This window comes from Amblyomma mixtum, chromosome 3 (assembly GCF_055824585.1).
Source record: "Amblyomma mixtum isolate Tamu chromosome 3, ASM5582458v1, whole genome shotgun sequence".
Lineage (NCBI taxonomy): Eukaryota > Metazoa > Arthropoda > Arachnida > Ixodida > Ixodidae > Amblyomma > Amblyomma mixtum.
Window position 1 is genome coordinate 241,396,592 of NC_143014.1, and position 17,691 is coordinate 241,414,282.

Genomic DNA, 17,691 nt, shown 5'->3' on the forward strand with positions numbered 1-17,691 from the left:
CGATCCAAGTGAAACTGTTGACGTAACCGAGAAAAGACAGCACAGCGCAGACTTGTCTCCAAGGCCAGCTTTCATGGCTGGAAGCCAGTCATCATTGCCATGCACCGTAGACGAGCGGCGCAGCCCAATGTCCGTCCCAGTGGTTGAGAATTCAAGTGCGGGTTCTGACGTGGCCGGCTGGAATGTACCTGTCATAGACGAGAAACAAGATCGCACTGCAGAGTCGCCTCCAAGACCAGCCGTCGTATCTGGCGACCTATCATTATGGCCATTCTTCTTTCCGACGAAGTTGTTGATTTACGTGAAGGTGCTGACCTACCCTGCTGGAATGCATGTGGAAAAGACGGGGAACGAGTGCATAGTGCGCGGTCGTCTCCAAGGCCAGGAGTCGTCGCTGATGGCCCGTCGTCTTTACACGTGCATAGTGCACGGTCGTCTCCAAGGCCAGGCGTCGTCGCTGATGACCCGTCGTCTTTACACGTGCATAGTGCACGGTCGTCTCCAAGGCCAGGTGTCGTCGCTGATGACCCGTCGTCTTTACACGTGTATAGTGCACGGTCGTCTCCAAGGCCAGGCGTCGTCGCTGGTGACCCGTCGTCGTTACACGTGCATAGTGCGCGGTCGTCTCCAAGGCCAGGTGTCGTCGCTGATGGCCCGTCGTCTTTACACGTGCATAGTGCTCGGTCGTCTCCAAGGCCAGGCGTCGTCACTGATGACCCGTCGTCTTTACACGTGCATAGTGCACGGTCGTCTCCAAGGCCAGGTGTCGTCGCTGATGGCCCGTCGTCTTTACACGTGCATAGTGCACGGTCGTCTCCAAGGCCAGGCGTCGTCGCTGATGACCCGTCGTCTTTACACGTGCATAGTGCATGGTCGTCTCCAAGGCCAGGTGTCGTTGCTGATGGCCCGTCGTCTTTACACGTGCATAGTGCACGGTCGTCTCCAAGGCCAGGCGTCGTCGCTGATGACCCGTCGTCGTTACCATGGGATGCACTGGAGCAGCCAGTTCCGACGTCTGCCCTAATGGCTGACGAATCAAGTGTAGATACCAGGGTGTCGAACAGGAATTTTTTCGGGTTCGGTTCAGGTTCGGGTTCGGCTCCAGAGTGACATTCCGTTCCGGTTAACCGGTTCGGAACATACTGAACCGGTTCAAAGGGATTAAAACGGGTTTAGGGCAAAAAAAATTTAGAACGTAGATGGGTTTAATCAACCTTGTTATGGTGTTTACTTTTTCTGTGGCATCGATATATAACATAAAAATGCAAAAATTTGTTTAATGCGAGATGTATCACTTTACCCACTTTATGTATTGCCTGCGGCCAAAAGACGAATTCACGGCAACAGCCGAACAATGAAATAAACTCGAAATATAATGTACGGCTATGTGTATGCTATAATCCTTCTGATGATGTATATTTCGAAAAGCCGGTGGATTTTGCATCTACACAACTCTCCAGCTTGAGGAATTTCGGAGACCCCGTCGCGCGAAAAATTGGTCTCCTTGAAGCTCGAGTCAGTCCGGAATTTTTCGTACGCAGTACACTTACGCGGGCGCCGACATGACCGCCGCACCAGGCCTCTACGTTCCCGCGCACTATTGAGAAACAAAGCTGCCATGTATCGACACCTATATACAGACAGACACCTTTTCGTCATCCCAAAATCGACTTGTCAGCCCCCCCCCCCCTTCCCTTTCCTACATGTTACGAGAATATGCGGGAACCCCTCCACCACACATCCCCCACCGAACGAGAGCCTCGTGGGAGCACTAGCTCTCCCTAACACCCTGAGCATACCAAAACATATTTTATTGAAATCTCCTCTTCGACATAGCCTTTGTCACTTGCTTTATATATCTCGAGCCCCTGTTTCTCAGTATCTTCAAAAAGACAGCTAGTCGTGGATTCTCGCTAGTACAGTGAGAAATTACGGCTGACTTATTATGATGACGTCGATCTGTTTTATTCTGATAAAAAGAATATGATAAAAGAAACACACTTGGATAGGTTAGGTTGAGGCGCTTCGTTTCTGCACAGACACAAATTGGTAAGATAATCGTTGGGATGTTGCGTTGCAACATTCTTGCAAGTGCAGCATTCTGCTAGGAAAAAGGTGTACTTGCACTACGTAGAATTTTTGTAACTTTTCCTGGGGGCTATCAAAGGGAGCCTGTGCATCTACACAATCCTTTGCGCCCTTGGTGGAGTGTGGTGAACCTGCCGTGCACCATTTGTCCACCAACTTGTTTCAGGGCATTTATTTTCAAAACTACAAACAACCACTTTCTGGGACCTGTGCTTAATAGGCGGCTAAGTGCTCGTCTGTCTTTTCTGGACATGGTCGTCAGAGAACTTTATGCTGATACATTTGGTTTCCTCCCTCTTCGCTTTTCCTTGGGATACCTGTACGACCTCTCCACAAGGCAGACGATGAAGGTTGTGATCGGTCATTACTTCCTCTACCCATATATCTGCAGCCTTACCTAGCCTTTCTTGATACGAATTCAGCGGATGTAGTCCAGCCTAACGGCTGAAGATATAACGAACACTCACTTATTACGAACAGGTGCGGTGTTACCATGAAAATATGCATAAGGGACACGGCAATTCGTCGCAGATACAACGAAAAACTTTGGCCGCACCACTCGGTTATAGCGAACGAGGAGGCGCCGTAAACTACCCCCGAATTTTAAGAGGTCGTGCTTCCAGTAAGCGCTCAGTGAAAGAACGTCTGTCAACCTTCACGACACCGCTTCGGAAAGAACATGTCGACCGAAAAATGCGATAAAAGACGGCACTGCAGTGCGCAGCGCTAACCGGAAAATCCAGCGTCTGGGAACACTGCAATTGGTAACGTAAACACGGTAACGATAAGCTATAACTCCCTATTCAAACAGTAAGTAACCGCAGGCCAAGCCCGCGTCGATGGCCTACGAGGGCAATCATTGCCTGCGTGTTCGCCGGCTGGGCAAAGCCTCTGAAGTGGAAGCGCGGTGCGTGTGAGAAAGGGGCATCGTCGAAAGCGAAGCTACTGACCATGGTCGTGAATCAAGTAACAGCAGCGATTTGATAATTTTTAAAGCCTTGCTAACCATGCGTGCTAGCCACGGGCTGGTCACGTGGCATGCGTAGCCTGCCCAGTCGGCTCCATCTTTTGCGCTGCTACCACGTGCAGGCAGCTTCACACAGCGGACAGTGCAACTGATGCACTCAGTGCCGCGAGCGCTGCGCTACTTTTGTCGCTTCATGAGTACACGAACTATAGAAGCTGCTCGAAAACACACGTGACCGGACGCATGTAGATGTGTGACAAAGCTTCGTTGATCCATGGCTGGCCAGATGTTTCCTCAGACAACTACGCTCCTGCGGACCACAAAATTTCAGAAGCACGGGCTGTGACGAAGACGAACACCAAGCACAAGCACTCCCGTACTCTAAGTAATTTTGTTTATGTGGCTGACCTGCCACCAGCTGCCGTGGACACTTCAACCACGATTAGTTATTCCCCGTCGCTAAATTTGATAGTTAGCAGCAAGGGTCTCCACCAGGATTGACTGACCACCCTAGATAGCCTGGAAAGAGTCGCTGGAGGATCTGCTTTGCACAAGTAGGAGCGCATAAAGTAGTTTTATAAGAAATAAATGCCACTTTTAGTGACCTTAGTATTCTTGGCTATCATACGAAGAGTCCACTTACTACGAACATCAGATATAATGAACGGAATCCGCGTGACCGTCAGGTTCGCTATAAATGGGCTTGACTGTAGTTTTAATCGGCCGCAAAAACCTTGTCCACGCTTCAAACATGGACCTTACACGTTAGGACGTACCTTTGCCCTAAGGAGGCGTTTGTGCCGTGGTCAGTGAATTGCTACCTGTGAGAGCAACGAGAAATCACTGAGCAACAAAATAATTGTTTCTTTTTGTCGTGATGCTGCGTTTTTGGGGCATACTTCAGCATTGTCTTAAAATAGAGATTGAGATCATGTACTTCACTACAAGATTTCTGTGTGCGACGAAAGACTCCGGAATTCCGTGCGAGCTTTTGGTGTTCGTAGGACAGCTTAGCGTGTGGAACACCCGCATGATGGATCAACACGCAGAACCGCCGCGTTCAGCGAGGTCGCTGTTGAGAGAACAGTGCTCTTTACCGCTGGAGGACTATGTTGTTCAATTTCAATCTTCTGACTCATTCCGAAATTTTGATGTGCGGGCGGAGTAAGGGAGCCACGGTGGCGTAAGGACTTATGCTGAGATCTTTGAATTCGACAAGATAAAGCAAGGCACGAGGAGGGTCACAGAGGTTCCTAGTATTTTATGCAACAACGATAAAAAGAAGCCTCGGAGATGGCAGAGTAGCCTAAGGCATCTCTAAACGGAGCTTTTCTGTTGCGCCTCCGCTGGTACGAATCCAACTCGGAGTATGCATACTCGTTTAGTTGTCCGTTAGCAGTATAGCATCCCTTCCCAAAAATAACCGCATTGGTTCGTGCGCGTGTGCGCGTGCGTGCGTGTGCACGTGTGTGTGCGCGTGCGTGCTCTCTCTCTCAGAGAGGGATAATGTGGCACCACTTCGGGCAAGCTGGTGGTTGCGGATGTATGGGTGGTAGCGCTTCTGAGTTGCTGGAGAGTGACAGCCGTTGAGTGGGCAGCACCCTCCGCGCATCTGCCAAATTCTGCATACCTGAAGGCCGAGGGTGAGCTCCGGATAATATAGCAAAAAGAAAAAGAAAGAACCCTTATCCATGCATTGTGCATAAGCAAGGTAAGCGCGAGCAGCTATAGTGCCCTGCAGGAGCGGTAATAACTGCAGCGTGCGGTTACATGATTCATAAAACGTTCTGTTATTTATTCACTGTGTCTGTTAAGTTCTGTTTCTATATGCTGTGTTGTTTCGAGAAAACTCCAGGCGAGCATCTACAGAAAACAGTTCTGAGTTATACAAAGTATTATAATCTGACCTTTTTATGCTTGCAACCTTATATTGCTTTCTCTTGTGCTCTGTCAGGTCGATTACAAAGTTGATTTTGAAGTTCTACTTTTTGTGCTTACCACTGCAGCTATACACCAGCCAGTCACGCTTGAAAAAGACGCTGAGGTTCGGATTTTGCATTAAAATCAGTGCTCCTTTACTGCAGGGATCGGTTCGCCATGCGCACCGAGGAAACAGGCTCGTCAGAACAAACGCCCTGGTCGCAGAGCTGCGATGCCAGCCATTCAGGAGAATCACGCCGACCCCGCACTGCTTCCCACTCCTCCACCGTCAGCCACCAAAGACTCAAGCCGCCCCCCACTGCTGCCCACGCCTCCATCGTCAGCCAGCAGCTTCCAGTTTCACCGCGGTTTGATACCAGGCCAGAGTCGCAGTTGGCAGCTTCACTGTAATGAAGGTGCTAACGACACTGAGGGGCTGGAACAAAACTATTGCAGTTTTCAACCATGGTACAATGAAGACGCCGAAAACCAGGGTCAAGATCATGTCAATTCCTCACCACGGTGGAATGAGGAAAACAGTGAGGAACCCTGTGAAGGTTTAAATCATGTAGGTTACCCGCAATGGAGGAATGGGGGAAACAGCGAGGAGCCCTGTGAAGGTTTCGATCATGCCTGTCCCCCGCCGTGGTGGAATGAATATAGTGAGGAGCCCTGTCAAGGTTTCGGCTGTTCTCCTTCATGGTATAATCCGACCACTCCCTACAACAAGTGGCATCGTCGAGGTCGCACTTCCTTTCGTGCCGGGGAAAACGGGACCGTGGAATGGAGCCAAGAGCTGAGCGAAGGTTACGGTCCTATGCGACTACGTTACAACCGGCCCATGGGCTGGAGACCACGTCATGGTCGCGGCAGTTTCAGACCACGGTTGAATCGAGCTCATGGCTATGACAGGAGACGACGTGGAGCTGGTGGGAATTTCCTGCCTTACTGGGATAATCGCGCTCCGCACAAGGACTGCTCATATTCAAAACAAGTTGACCAACGACGTGAAACGACTTTCACCGCCGAACAAGAAAAGCCTGCCGAAAAGCAGCGTTCTGCGGGAAATAAAGAACCTATTGAACAGCAGCAGCAGCAGCTTTGCATCCATGGTTCCACAACCGCCGATTGTCAGGCATGTGACAGTCCTGGAGAGCAGCCGTGCACTACTACGAAAGAGCATCAAACCACTTCAGTGTACTTGGAAGGCAATAATTCAGGATGTGTACAGGCAGCATGTGAGGAAGATAGTAAGGTTGTCTCAAAACAAAAGACGGAAGTTCCGGAGGCCATGCCACATTCAAGCCTGTTCAAAAAAGTGGAGCAAGTGGAACTGGAGTGCCGTGATGAGTTGCTGGCTTCTGCATTGTCAGTCGAGTCACTACTGGATGATCGTGAGCCTTGCGTGATAAAAGAGCAGGGACATGAGATGGATCAAGGAAGCACTGCTGGTTTGCCAAGCAAAGACACGCAAAACGAGTCTCTGGTTTCCGCAAAGGCAGAGGCGGAGCTTGAGAAGCCAATTGGAATGTCCATCGCCTCAGCAGAGCGCCAACCTGTTTTGGGAAATCAACAGAAATGCCTCTCAAGCCAAGAAGACAGTTTCATTAGTCCGCCGGCGAATGCAGGGTCGTCCCCAAACGCACCTGTTGTGGCTGGCGACCCGACATCACTGCCGTGCTCTGCACTCGAGCACCCAAGTTCAGTGCACGTCCGAGACATCGACGATCCAAGTGAAACTGTTGACGTAACCGAGAAAAGACAGCACAGCGCAGACTTGTCTCCAAGGCCAGCTTTCATGGCTGGAAGCCAGTCATCATTGCCATGCACCGTAGACGAGCGGCGCAGCCCAATGTCCGTCCCAGTGGTTGAGAATTCAAGTGCGGGTTCTGACGTGGCCGGCTGGAATGTACCTGTCATAGACGATAAACAAGATCGCACTGCAGAGACGCCTCCAAGACCAGCCGTCGTATCTGGCGACCTATCATTATGGCCATTCTTCTTTCCGTGCCAGGCAATCCCGGTATCCGACGAAGTTGTTGATTTACGTGAAGGTGCTGACCTACCCTGCTGGAATGCATGTGGAAAAGACGGGGAACGAGTGCATAGTGCGCAGTCGTCTCCAAGGCCAGGTGTCGTCGCTGATGGCCCGTCGTCTTTACACGTGCATAGTGCACGGTCGTCTCCAAGGCCAGGCGTCTTCGCTGATGACCCGTCGTCTTTACACGTGCATAGTGCACGGTCGTCTCCAAGGCCAGGCGTCGTCACTGATGCCCCGTCGTCTTTACACGTGCATAGTGCACGGTCGTCTCCAAGGCCAGGCGTCTTCGCTGATGGCCCGTCGTCTTTACACGTGCATAGTGCACAGTCGTCTCCAAGGCCAGGCGTCGTCGCTGATGACCCATCGTCTTTACACGTGCATAGTGCACGGTCGTCTCCAAGGCCAGGTGTCGTTGCTGATGGCCCGTCGTCTTTACACGTGCATAGTGCACGGTCGTCTCCAAGGCCAGGCGTCGTCGCTGATGACCCGTCGTCGTTACCATGGGATGCACTGGAGCAGCCAGTTCCGACGTCTGCCCTAATGGCTGACGAATCAAGTGTAGATACCAGGGTGTCGAACCGGAATTTTTTCGGGTTCGGTTCAGGTTCGGGTTCGGCTCCAGAGTGACATTCCGTTCTGGTTAACCGGTTCGGAACGTACTGAACCGGTTCAAACGGATTAAAACGGGTTTAGGGAAAAAAAAATTTAGAACGTAGATGAGTTTAATCAACCTTGTTATGGTGTTTACTTTTTCTGTGGCATCGATATATAACATAAAAATGCAAAAATTTGTTTAATGCGAGATGTATCACTTTACCCACTTTATGTATTGTCTGCGGCCAAAAGACGAATTTACGGCAACAGCCGAACAATGAAATAAACTCGAAATATAATGTACGGCTATGTGTATGCTATAATCCTTCTGATGATGTATATTGCGAAAATCCGGTGGATTTTGCATCTACACAACTCTCCAGCTTGAGGAATTTCGGAGACCCCGTCGCACGAAAAATTGGTCTCCTTGAAGCTCGAGTCAGTCCGGAATTTTTCGTACGCAGTACACTTACGCGGGCGCCGACATGACCGCCGCACCAGGCCTCTACGTTCCAGCGCACTATTGAGAAGCGAAGCTGCCATGTATCGACACCTATATACAGACAGACACCTTTTCGTCGTCCCAAAATCGACTTGTCAGCCCCCCCCCCCCCCTTCCCTTTCCTACATGTTACGAGAATATGCGAGAACCCCTCCACCACACATCCCCCACTGAACGAGAGCCTCGTGGGAGCACTAGCTCTCCCTAACACCCTGAGCATACCAAAACATATTTTATTGAAATCTCCTCTTCGATATAGCCTTTGTCACTTGCTTTATATATCTCGAGCCCCTGTTTCTCAGTATATTCAAAACGACAGCTAGTCGTAGATTCTCGCTAGTACAGTGAGAAATTACGGCTGACTTATTATGATGACGTCGATCTGTTTTATTCTGATAAAAAGAATATGATAAAAGAAACACACTTGGATAGGTTAGGTTGAGGCACTTCGTTTCTGCACAGACACAAATTGGTAAGATAATCGTTGGGATGTTGCGTTGCAACATTCTTGCAAGTGCAGCATTCTGCTAGGAAAAAGGTGTACTTGCACTACGTAGAATTTTTGTAACTTTTCCTGGGGGCTATCAAAGGGAGCCTGTGCGTCTACAGAATCCTTTGCACCCTTGGTGGAGTGTGGTGAACCTGCCGTGCACCATTTGTCCACCAACTTGTTTCAGGGCATTTATTTTCAAAACTACAAACAACCACTTTCTGGGACCTGTGCTTAATAGGCGGCTAAGTGCTCGTCTTTCTTTTCTGGACATGGTCGTCAGAGAACTTTATGCTGATACATTTGGTTTCCTCCCTCTTCGCTTTTCCTTGGGATACCTGTACGACCTCTCCATAAGGCAGACGATGAAGGTTGTGATCGGTCATTACTTCCTCTACCCATATATCTGCAGCCTTACCTAGCCTTTCTTGATACGAATTCAGCGGATGTAGTCCAGCCTAACGGCTGAAGATATAACGAACGCTCACTTATTACGAACAGGTGCGGTGTTACAGTGAAAATATGCATAAGGGAAACGGCAATTCGTTGCAGATACAACGAAAAACTTTGGCCGCACCACTCAGTTATAGCGAACGAGCAGGCGCCGTAAACTACCCCCCCAATTTTAAGAGGTCGTGCTTCCAGTAAGCGCGCAGTGAAAGAACGTCTCTCAACCTTCACGACACCGCTTCGGAAAGAACATGTCGACCGAAAAATGCGATAACAGACGGCACTGCAGTGCGCAGCGCTAACCGGAAAATCCAGCGTCTGGGAACACTGCTAACGGTAACGTAAACACGGTAACGATATGCTATAACTCCCTATTCAAACAGTAAGTAACCACAGGCCAAGCCCGCGTCGATGGCCTACGAGGGCAATCATTGCCTGCGTGTTCGCCGGCTGGGCAAAGCCTCTGAAGTGGAAGCGCGGTGCGTGTGAGAAAAGGGCATCGTCGAAAGCAAAGCTACTGACCATGGTCGTGAATCAAGTAACAGCAGCGATTTGATAATTTTTAAAGCCTTGCTAACCATGCGTGCTAGCCACGGGCTGGTCACGTGGCATGCATAGCCTGCCCAGTCGGCTCCATCTTTTGCGCTGCTACCACGTGCAGGCAGCTTCACACAGCGGACAGTGCAACTGATGCACTCAGTGCCGCGAGCGCTGCGCTACTTTTGTCGCTTCATGAGTACACGAACTATAGAAGCAGCTCGAAAACACACGTGACCGGACGAATGTAGATGTGTGACAAAGCTTCGTTGATCCATGGCTGGCCAGATGTTTCCTCAGACAACTACGCTCCTGCGGACCACAAAATTTCAGATGTGCGGGCTGTGACGAAGACGAACACCAAGCACAAGCACTCCCGTACTCTCAGTAATTTTGTTTATGTGGCTGACCTGCCACCAGCTGCCGTGGACACTTCAACCACGATTAGTTATTCCCCGTCGCTAAATTTGATGGTTAGCAGCAAGGGTCTCCACCAGGATTGACTGACCACCCAAGATAGCCTGGAAAGAGTCGCTGGAGGATCTGCTTTGCACAAGTAGGAGTGCATAAAGTAGTTTTATAAGAAATAAATGCCACTTTTAGTGACCTTAGTATTCTTGGCTATTATACGAAGAGTCCACCTACTACGAACATCAGATATAATGAACGGAATCCGCGTGACCGTCAGGTTCGTTATAAATGGGCTCGACTGTAGTTTTAATCGGCCGCAAAAACCTTGTTCACGCTTCAAACATGGACCTTACACGTTAGGACGTACCTTTGCCCTAAGGAGGCGTTTGTGCCGTGGTCAGTGAATTGCTACCTGTGAGAGCAACGAGAAATCACTGAGCAACAAAATAATTGTTTCTTTTTGTCGTGACGCTGCGTTTTTGGGGCATACTTCAGCATTGTCTTAAAATAGAGATTGAGATGATGTACTTCACTACAAGATTTCTGTGTGCGACGAAAGACTCCGGAATTCCGTGCGAACTTTTGGTGTTCGTAGGACAGCTTAGCGTGTGGAACACCCGCATGATGGATCAACACGCAGAACCGCCGCGTTCAGCGAGGTCGCTGTTCAGAGAACAGTGCTCTTTGCCGCTGGAGGACTATTTCTTTGTGCGACGAAAGACTCCGGAATTCCGTGCGAGCTTTTGGTGTTCGTAGGACAGCTTAGCGTGTGGAACACGCGCATGATGGATCAACACGCAGAACCGCCGCGTTCATCGAGGTCGCTGTTGAGAGAACAGTGCTCTTTACCGCTGCAGGACATGTTCAATTTCAATCTTCTGACTCATTCCAAAATTTTGATGTGCAGGCGGAGTAAGGGAGCCACGGTGGCGTAAGGACTTATGCTGAGATCTTTGAACTCGACGAGATAAAGCAAGGCACGAGGAGGGTCACAGAAGTTCCTAGTACTTTATGCAACAACGATAAAAAGAAGCCTCGGAGATGGCAGAGTAGCCTAAGGCATCTCTAAACGGAGCATCTCTAAACGGGACCACAGGACCTGAAAGTTCCGAGTCGCGGCAGCAGTGGTAGACCACATGGGGGAACCAGTTAGCAGCGCGACATTAAGAAACTGTACGGTAACGGAGGGGGAGGAAGCTGCCGTAGCTCTAGACATGAGTGCGAGTGGAAGTGGTTGTGAGCACGAGTGGTCATGAGTGCGAGTGGAAGTAGTTGTGAGCATGAGTGGTCATGAGTGCAAGTATGAGTGAGAGGTTGTGAGTGCACATGGTCATGAGTACGAATGTGAGTGAGTGGTTGTGAGTGGACGTGAGTGAGTGAGTGGATGGGAGTGCAAGCAGCCGTGAGTGTGAGTATTTGAGCCACCTCTCATGGTGCTGTGGTAGGCCACTGATATTGGTTTTATTGTTTCCCTCCACGGTTACCTTTCCTTGACATTTGTTTCTGATGTTAAGGTATATGTACAGCCTTCCCACTATAAAGCCAGTTGATATTCAGCACTCTTTCATGGCCAGCCTGTCCATCGTATATAGTATGTGCATTTCATCATTTATGCATCTGAATAAACTGGACCAGCCGGACAGCCTATAGTGCGATTTATTCCTTATTTTTTATTTCTGGAGCATTAAAATTTGAAAATGGTTCGGCTGAGAAGTGCTCATACAAAGAAATACAAAGAAATGGTTTGGTTTGGTTTATGGGGGTTTAACGTCACGAAGCAACTCAGGCTATGAAGGACGCCGCAGTGAAGGGCTCCGGAAATTGTGACTGCCTGGGGTTCCTTAGCGTGCACTGACATCGCACAGCACAAGGGCCACCAGAATTTCGCCTCCACCGAAATTCGAGCGCCCCGGCCAGGATTGAGCCCGCGCCTTTCAGATCAGCAGCCGAACACCGTAACCACTGTGCCACAGCGGCGGAGTAACAAAGAAATACAACTTTAGAAAGAAATAAAACTGAATCTGAATTCTTACTGAACAACATTCATTAAACATGACCCACACTCTCTCAGACATACAAGACACGTCACTCCTCTCATTAGAACTAATTGCGGTATGCAGATGACCTCATATGCCGTTTCGGTCTTAATGAACTCCCGTCCATTTACATCTTGTCTCAGGATTTCAAAACTGCTCGTTCATTTAAAAGTGTTAAACTTTACCTTCTTTCAACTGTTTGCATTTAACGCAGTTTTCTTATTCCCTATTTGCTCAATACATTATGTTTAAGGTCTTGTCCGCAGTGTAGTGTTTCATGCAATGCGTGTCTGATGCATTCATTACCTATTTTGTGTTTTTCATTAAACATTGCCCCACAGTGTTGCTGCTGTAAACGTATATCTGTACTTAGGTTTTTTTTCTTGGGGCCCGGGGCCCCGTCAGGCAGAATTTATTTGCCTTTAGCTCCGGGCTCCACGATTTTTGACAATCTGATATAAATATTCAATTCAATTTAATGCACCCATTGTGCTCGACGCCTACTGCAGGACCGGAAATGAGCGGTTTCCTGGAGCCAGCCTTGGTACAATGGAAGAATGTTCCCCCTCGGGTACGGCCGGTAGCTGAAGACAAGGCGGCAGGACGCGCTGGTCCGAGTGACGCAGCAGCAGCGTTCAGAGGTAGTCACAAGCCATCTGCACACGGTGGCGGCAAATGCACAGTTGTGGGTCATCGCCGGAAGGGATTAGCGCTGGTGTCGCACAGTTCAGTAACACGTCTACCCCCCACGTGTGCCGGAAGGGGGCACGGACAGGAGCTGCATGCGTGAAGGCTGCGGGCTTGGTGATTGTGCTACCCCCGGGTGGCGCCGTGCAGCGAGTTCACCGAAGTCAACAGCACTGATGTCCTTGGGCCGGTGAGATACACAGAGGTTCGCACCGAACATTTGTGGAGACGGCAACGGGGCCTGCAGCGCTGATGAGAGCTGTGACGAAAAGGGAAGTTCTGCCAAGAATTGGAGAACGCGCAGATGGGGCCCAGCTGTGCGATGGTGCCACCAGAGCGGCGAGAGTGTGCGTGCGATAGTGATTTGCGGCCATCTACGAAGGAAAGATGGAACGTTGCCAGGGGGGCGGGCGATGCCGCCCGTGGGCTGAACCTCGGACCCGATTGCTGTTCTTTTTGGTAGCGGTATTTAATCGTGTTTTGATCTGACTTAATTGGGATGCTGACCTGAACAAATATGTTTCAACCTGTAACCCGATGCTTGTCTGGGAAGCTTCTTCCATGTGCTGACCGATAGAAAGAACCTATGGAGAAGTACAACTGGCGCAGTCGGGCAGAACTTTTTAGGCTGAGCGGAAACCGTTCACCAGGGACAAGCGGCAACGACGATGAGAGTGATGGAGGGAGCAACTGGCCTTACGAGGAGAACCCAGCAGACTTCTAGGCTCCCCTGACACAGCTGGGGCACCGACATTGACGCTTTGGTAGCAAGGCGAGTGCCCGTTTAATTTCTGGCGTTTGAGTGCAATGCGAAAGCCTTAGGTTTTGACAAGTGATATGAGAAGTGCACCGGGATGGAGAACAAGGGTGCAGACGGGACGGGGAAGAGGTGCTGTCGTTAACAAGCAAAAAATGTAAGAGGCTACAACACCTCGCAGCAGCAGCAGCTGCTCAGGGTCGGATACGCCGTCGGAGGAGGACCGAACCCCCAAAATTCACCAGTCTTTTGAAGGGCAACTCGCAGTAATGCCAACTCGGCAAGCGCTAGTGCCGGGTTCGTTCGAACATGTTGAGGCAACTTTGGAATCATATGAGGTACCAACTGAAGGGTGGGCCGGACTTGTGTTCCCACGACTCAGTGAGAGGGCACGGGGCCTCCTTACCCATTTGTCTTCGGAAGGAAGGCGAGAATACGCCATCCTGTTATTATTATTAGTGGTTATTTATTGGTCATAAAAAATAAAAATTGAAAGAACAGATGTTGCCAGCCACGGCATCTGCTACCGAAACCTGAAGCACGTGAGGAGCTGCGGCCAGCCGGAATAGAAGCACAGGGAGAGGTGAGGGAGAAGGAAAGAGAGGGGGGAGCGACAGAAGAAAGGATAGGGGTAGGGCAACAATATACATTAACGCCATCCTAAAAAGCTAAATTTGGGCAGGCCTCAGGCTGTCAGTTGCGGAATACAAACGTCTATTCCAATCTTCCAACAACAGGCCGGAAGAGACGTGGGAGCAATTCGCGGTCAGATTAGAAAATTATTTAGAGTACTAAGTAGAAAGCACTGAAGTTAACACGTGGAAAAGTTCATACGGCTGGTCGTCTCAAACCTTCTGAAGGGATGCCTCAGTCCAGACGCGAGAGCACATATTGTGGCTAATCAAAGTAAAAAGCGAGGGCTTCGTAAGTCCAACTATGTACCTGCAATAGCACAGGCATACGAAGAGAGTGTCAGGTGCAGAGTAGCAGTGGGAAGGATGGCAGGTGTGAGTACAATGCTGACAGCTTATTAAGGGAGACCAACAGCTGAAGGGAGACCGACAGCGCGCACTTCAGAAAACGCTATCCCCGAATCGCGGTGCAGAAAACAATGCTTTAAGTGCCATGTGTACGGGCACATTGCAAAGGGATGCATGTAGGGTGTAGCACCGGCTAGGCAGGCGGCGAAAAGCAGTCGCAGCGAGGACAGGTAGGTCATTGCTCGTGTAGCCGCGCCATATGAGGTCGGTGGATCGATGACGTGGCAGCGCGAAGAACACAAGTAAGTAAAGGCTACTACGGGTAGATCGCCATTCGAGCTGATGTACGGAAGGTTGCAGATCGAGCCGCTCACCATCCCGCAGAAATTTTGGACAGGAGAATGGGCAGTCCTGGACTCATTAGGAGTCCCCGCGGCTCAGCACATGCAGAAGTTACGCAAAAGGATGGCTGAGGCCAGTGCAGCGGCTGACTAAAGTGCAGAAATGGCTCAGCGTGCATATACCGACCCTACAGTCTCAGAGCAACAGCCATGAGTTTCGCTGAGGACGAACATGCATTGTGGCTAGAGCAGGTGGACAGGGCCTGTCAGGGTCATTAAGCAGTTGCACCCAGATACCTACGCCGACAGGTTAGAAGAGCGGTTGTGCCATTCGGAACACGCCAATAAGCTGCGACCTTACCACACGCAGGTGAGTGCTGTTGGCTTAATGATTTGAAGGTGATGAGGAATTAGGTCACATGTTAACCTTGCCTTCTCATGAGAACCCAAGCAGCGACTTGCCGCCTGGCGCACTGAATCATCTCAGTGTGCCTCAACGTTCGGAGATTGAAGCGCTAGCTGGCCAGAAACACACGCATCTTCGGAGACAGGCCAGGCCAATGAAACATAGGCTTGGACAGCATCTAGCTCTAGGTAGGCGCAGCAAGTCTATCCGTACAAGGCACCGACGGCTTTCAGAAAAGGAGTAGAACAGAGCTCAGAAAGTGGGGTCTCGTGTATCCGGTGGAGAGCACGTATGCTCATCCGGTGGTCTGAGTGGCGAAGTGGGATGGAGGAGTGAGACTATGTGTCAACTGCCTCAGACAAAACAGTATCACCGAACTGGATGCATACCCAATGAGCGTATCCGAAGAGTTCCTGCTGCGCGTCGCAAAGACGGAGTAATCACCCTGATATACATGCTAAAGGCGTGTTGGCAGATGCGGCTAGAGGAGGCGACACAAGATCTCACCGCATTCGTAAAGCCCCACGGTCAGTAGTTGTGGCGGGTTATGCCATCTGCCTCGGACACGCTGGCTCCCCACCGCGCTTATGCTTTTGCGTACATTGATGGCGTTGCAATATTTTCTGGGACATGGGAGGATCATCTCAAGCACATAGAGGAGTTGTTCAAACTGGTCAAACGATCCAAGAAATTGCCGCACCCCAAACGAACCGAAAGCTGACGAGCTTCTAAGGCTAGCCAACTATTATCGTCAGTATGTACCGAGTTACGTGCAGGATGGGGTTCCCTTGAACAACCTCACTATGAGGCGGACGCCGCGGCAGCTCCCCTGGAAACGAGGCCCAGAAGGCATTCGACGAAGTCAAGGTTAGGCTGAGTTCTGCGACGACGCTACGCCCACCGGACCCCATGCAATAATATGTTCTTGCCACCGACGCGTCCGACTTCGCCGTCGGCGCGTGTCTAGCGCAACTCGACGAGGAGGGTAACGAGTGCCCCGTGGCTCTCTTGAGCAGGAAACTGAGGCCGGCCCAGGCCCGTTGGACCACCAGTGAAAGGGAGCCTTACACAATTATTCGGGAGTCGGAAAAGTTTTAAGGGAGTTTAACGCTCCAAAGCGACTAAGCTATGAGGGACGCCTCACTGAACGGCTCCGGAAATTTCGACCACCTGAGGATCTTTGATGCGCACTGACATTGCACGGTACACGGGCCTCTAAAATTTCACCTCCATCGAACCCACCTGTTTAGGGTCAGCAGCCGAGCGCCGTAACGCCCTGGAGGCGTGGTTGTTCGGCACTAATATGCGAGTGATCATCACTGATCATTGTCCTATCCGCTCCTTCACCCTGAGCAGTCCGCACAGCGCTAAGCTCACTCGATGGACGATGGCTTTGCAAAAGTGCAACACAAAAAGGGGATCCAAAACGTGCACGCTGACACCGTGTGGAGGCTTGTGTGTGCAGCTAATCTTGAGCTAGCTAAATGAGTGGGGAAGAAAGTGGACTTAATTTTTTTCTTTCTTTCCCTTGTATTATTTAGTGTTTAGCAGAAGGAGGTGGACACCATATTAGATCCTGCCTCATTTCACGAAGTGCATCGTCAGTTTTCTAGGTGCTGATATTGCTTGTGAGAAAAAGTATACTCCCAGTTTTTGTATAAATTTCAGGTTAGAAATAAGTTTTAGGTGGCTATTTTTCGTGCCTACGATGCCGTTATTTCTAGCCTCTGACGTTTTGTCTGATTATTCGCAAATTTTTTGTGATTGTTTTTTTCGCTAGCTAGACATCAAACTTCGAGCAAGACACCGGCGAGATGCCCCGTAGCAGCTCTTGCCTGCTCTCGTCTGCTGTCACAACTAATACAGAGGAAGAAAATCAAAAGGAATGTCCAGAGCACTCAAAAAGTCCTGATCGGTGGCCGGCGCAGGAAGTTGGGTGCTACTCACGGATCGATCGAAGGAATTGTTCCCAGTCCCGTTATGGCGCCCCTGCGAGGTACCACGAGCCATGCGTACCAGGAACCCGAGTCGTACGGCCCGCGCTGTACCTCTCTGCTGCCGAAGCGCAGCCTGGAGCATGAAGAACCGGTCCACGCTGGCTTGCTTGGAGGAGACACCCTAGAATAGGGTTGAAGGTGAAAGTTTAGCGACAATTAATAACAAATTACGCAAGGAATATATAGCAAGAAATCCCGTCATACAAGACCGTAGGTGGGACCTCCCACTCTATTATCTGCCCCCTTGCGTCTTGCGCTTATCCATCCCTTCACAGCACTCTCCAGCTGCCTGCGCGAAGCGCCATCAACATCGACCAGACCTGAAAATCTATAAACAACGTTTTCTATTTTACCCCAACCGCACAAGTGGCTAGACCCAGGTTGTTTCGTAACTATATAAATCTTCGTCTGCATATCTTTGCCAATGAATCCGAGAAGTTCGGTGTCCAGAGCGGGAGCTGCTGGCGTTGTTAGTGATTTGGTTTTT

General features: G+C 50.2%; 1 protein-coding gene across 11 annotated transcripts in view; it reads right to left on the bottom strand.

Moving 5' to 3' along the window:
* Positions 1-17,691, bottom strand: part of LOC149354174 (uncharacterized) — a 110,471-nt gene that overhangs the window by 60,129 nt on the left and 32,651 nt on the right. For 7 of the 11 annotated variants that reach the window (XR_016291205.1, XR_016291206.1, XR_016291204.1 and 4 more), the window contains exon 5: positions 17,224-17,325. Coding sequence is in view for 3 of the 11 variants with exons in the window: in XM_089583106.1 (XP_089439232.1) it covers positions 17,186-17,325 (140 nt within the window). In the remaining 8 variants the exon portion in view is untranslated. Of the gene's footprint in view, positions 1-12,494; positions 12,693-17,154; positions 17,326-17,691 lie in introns of those variants that run through there. The other 4 variants (XR_016291207.1, XM_089583106.1, XM_089583107.1 and 1 more) reach the window with 3 other exon arrangements.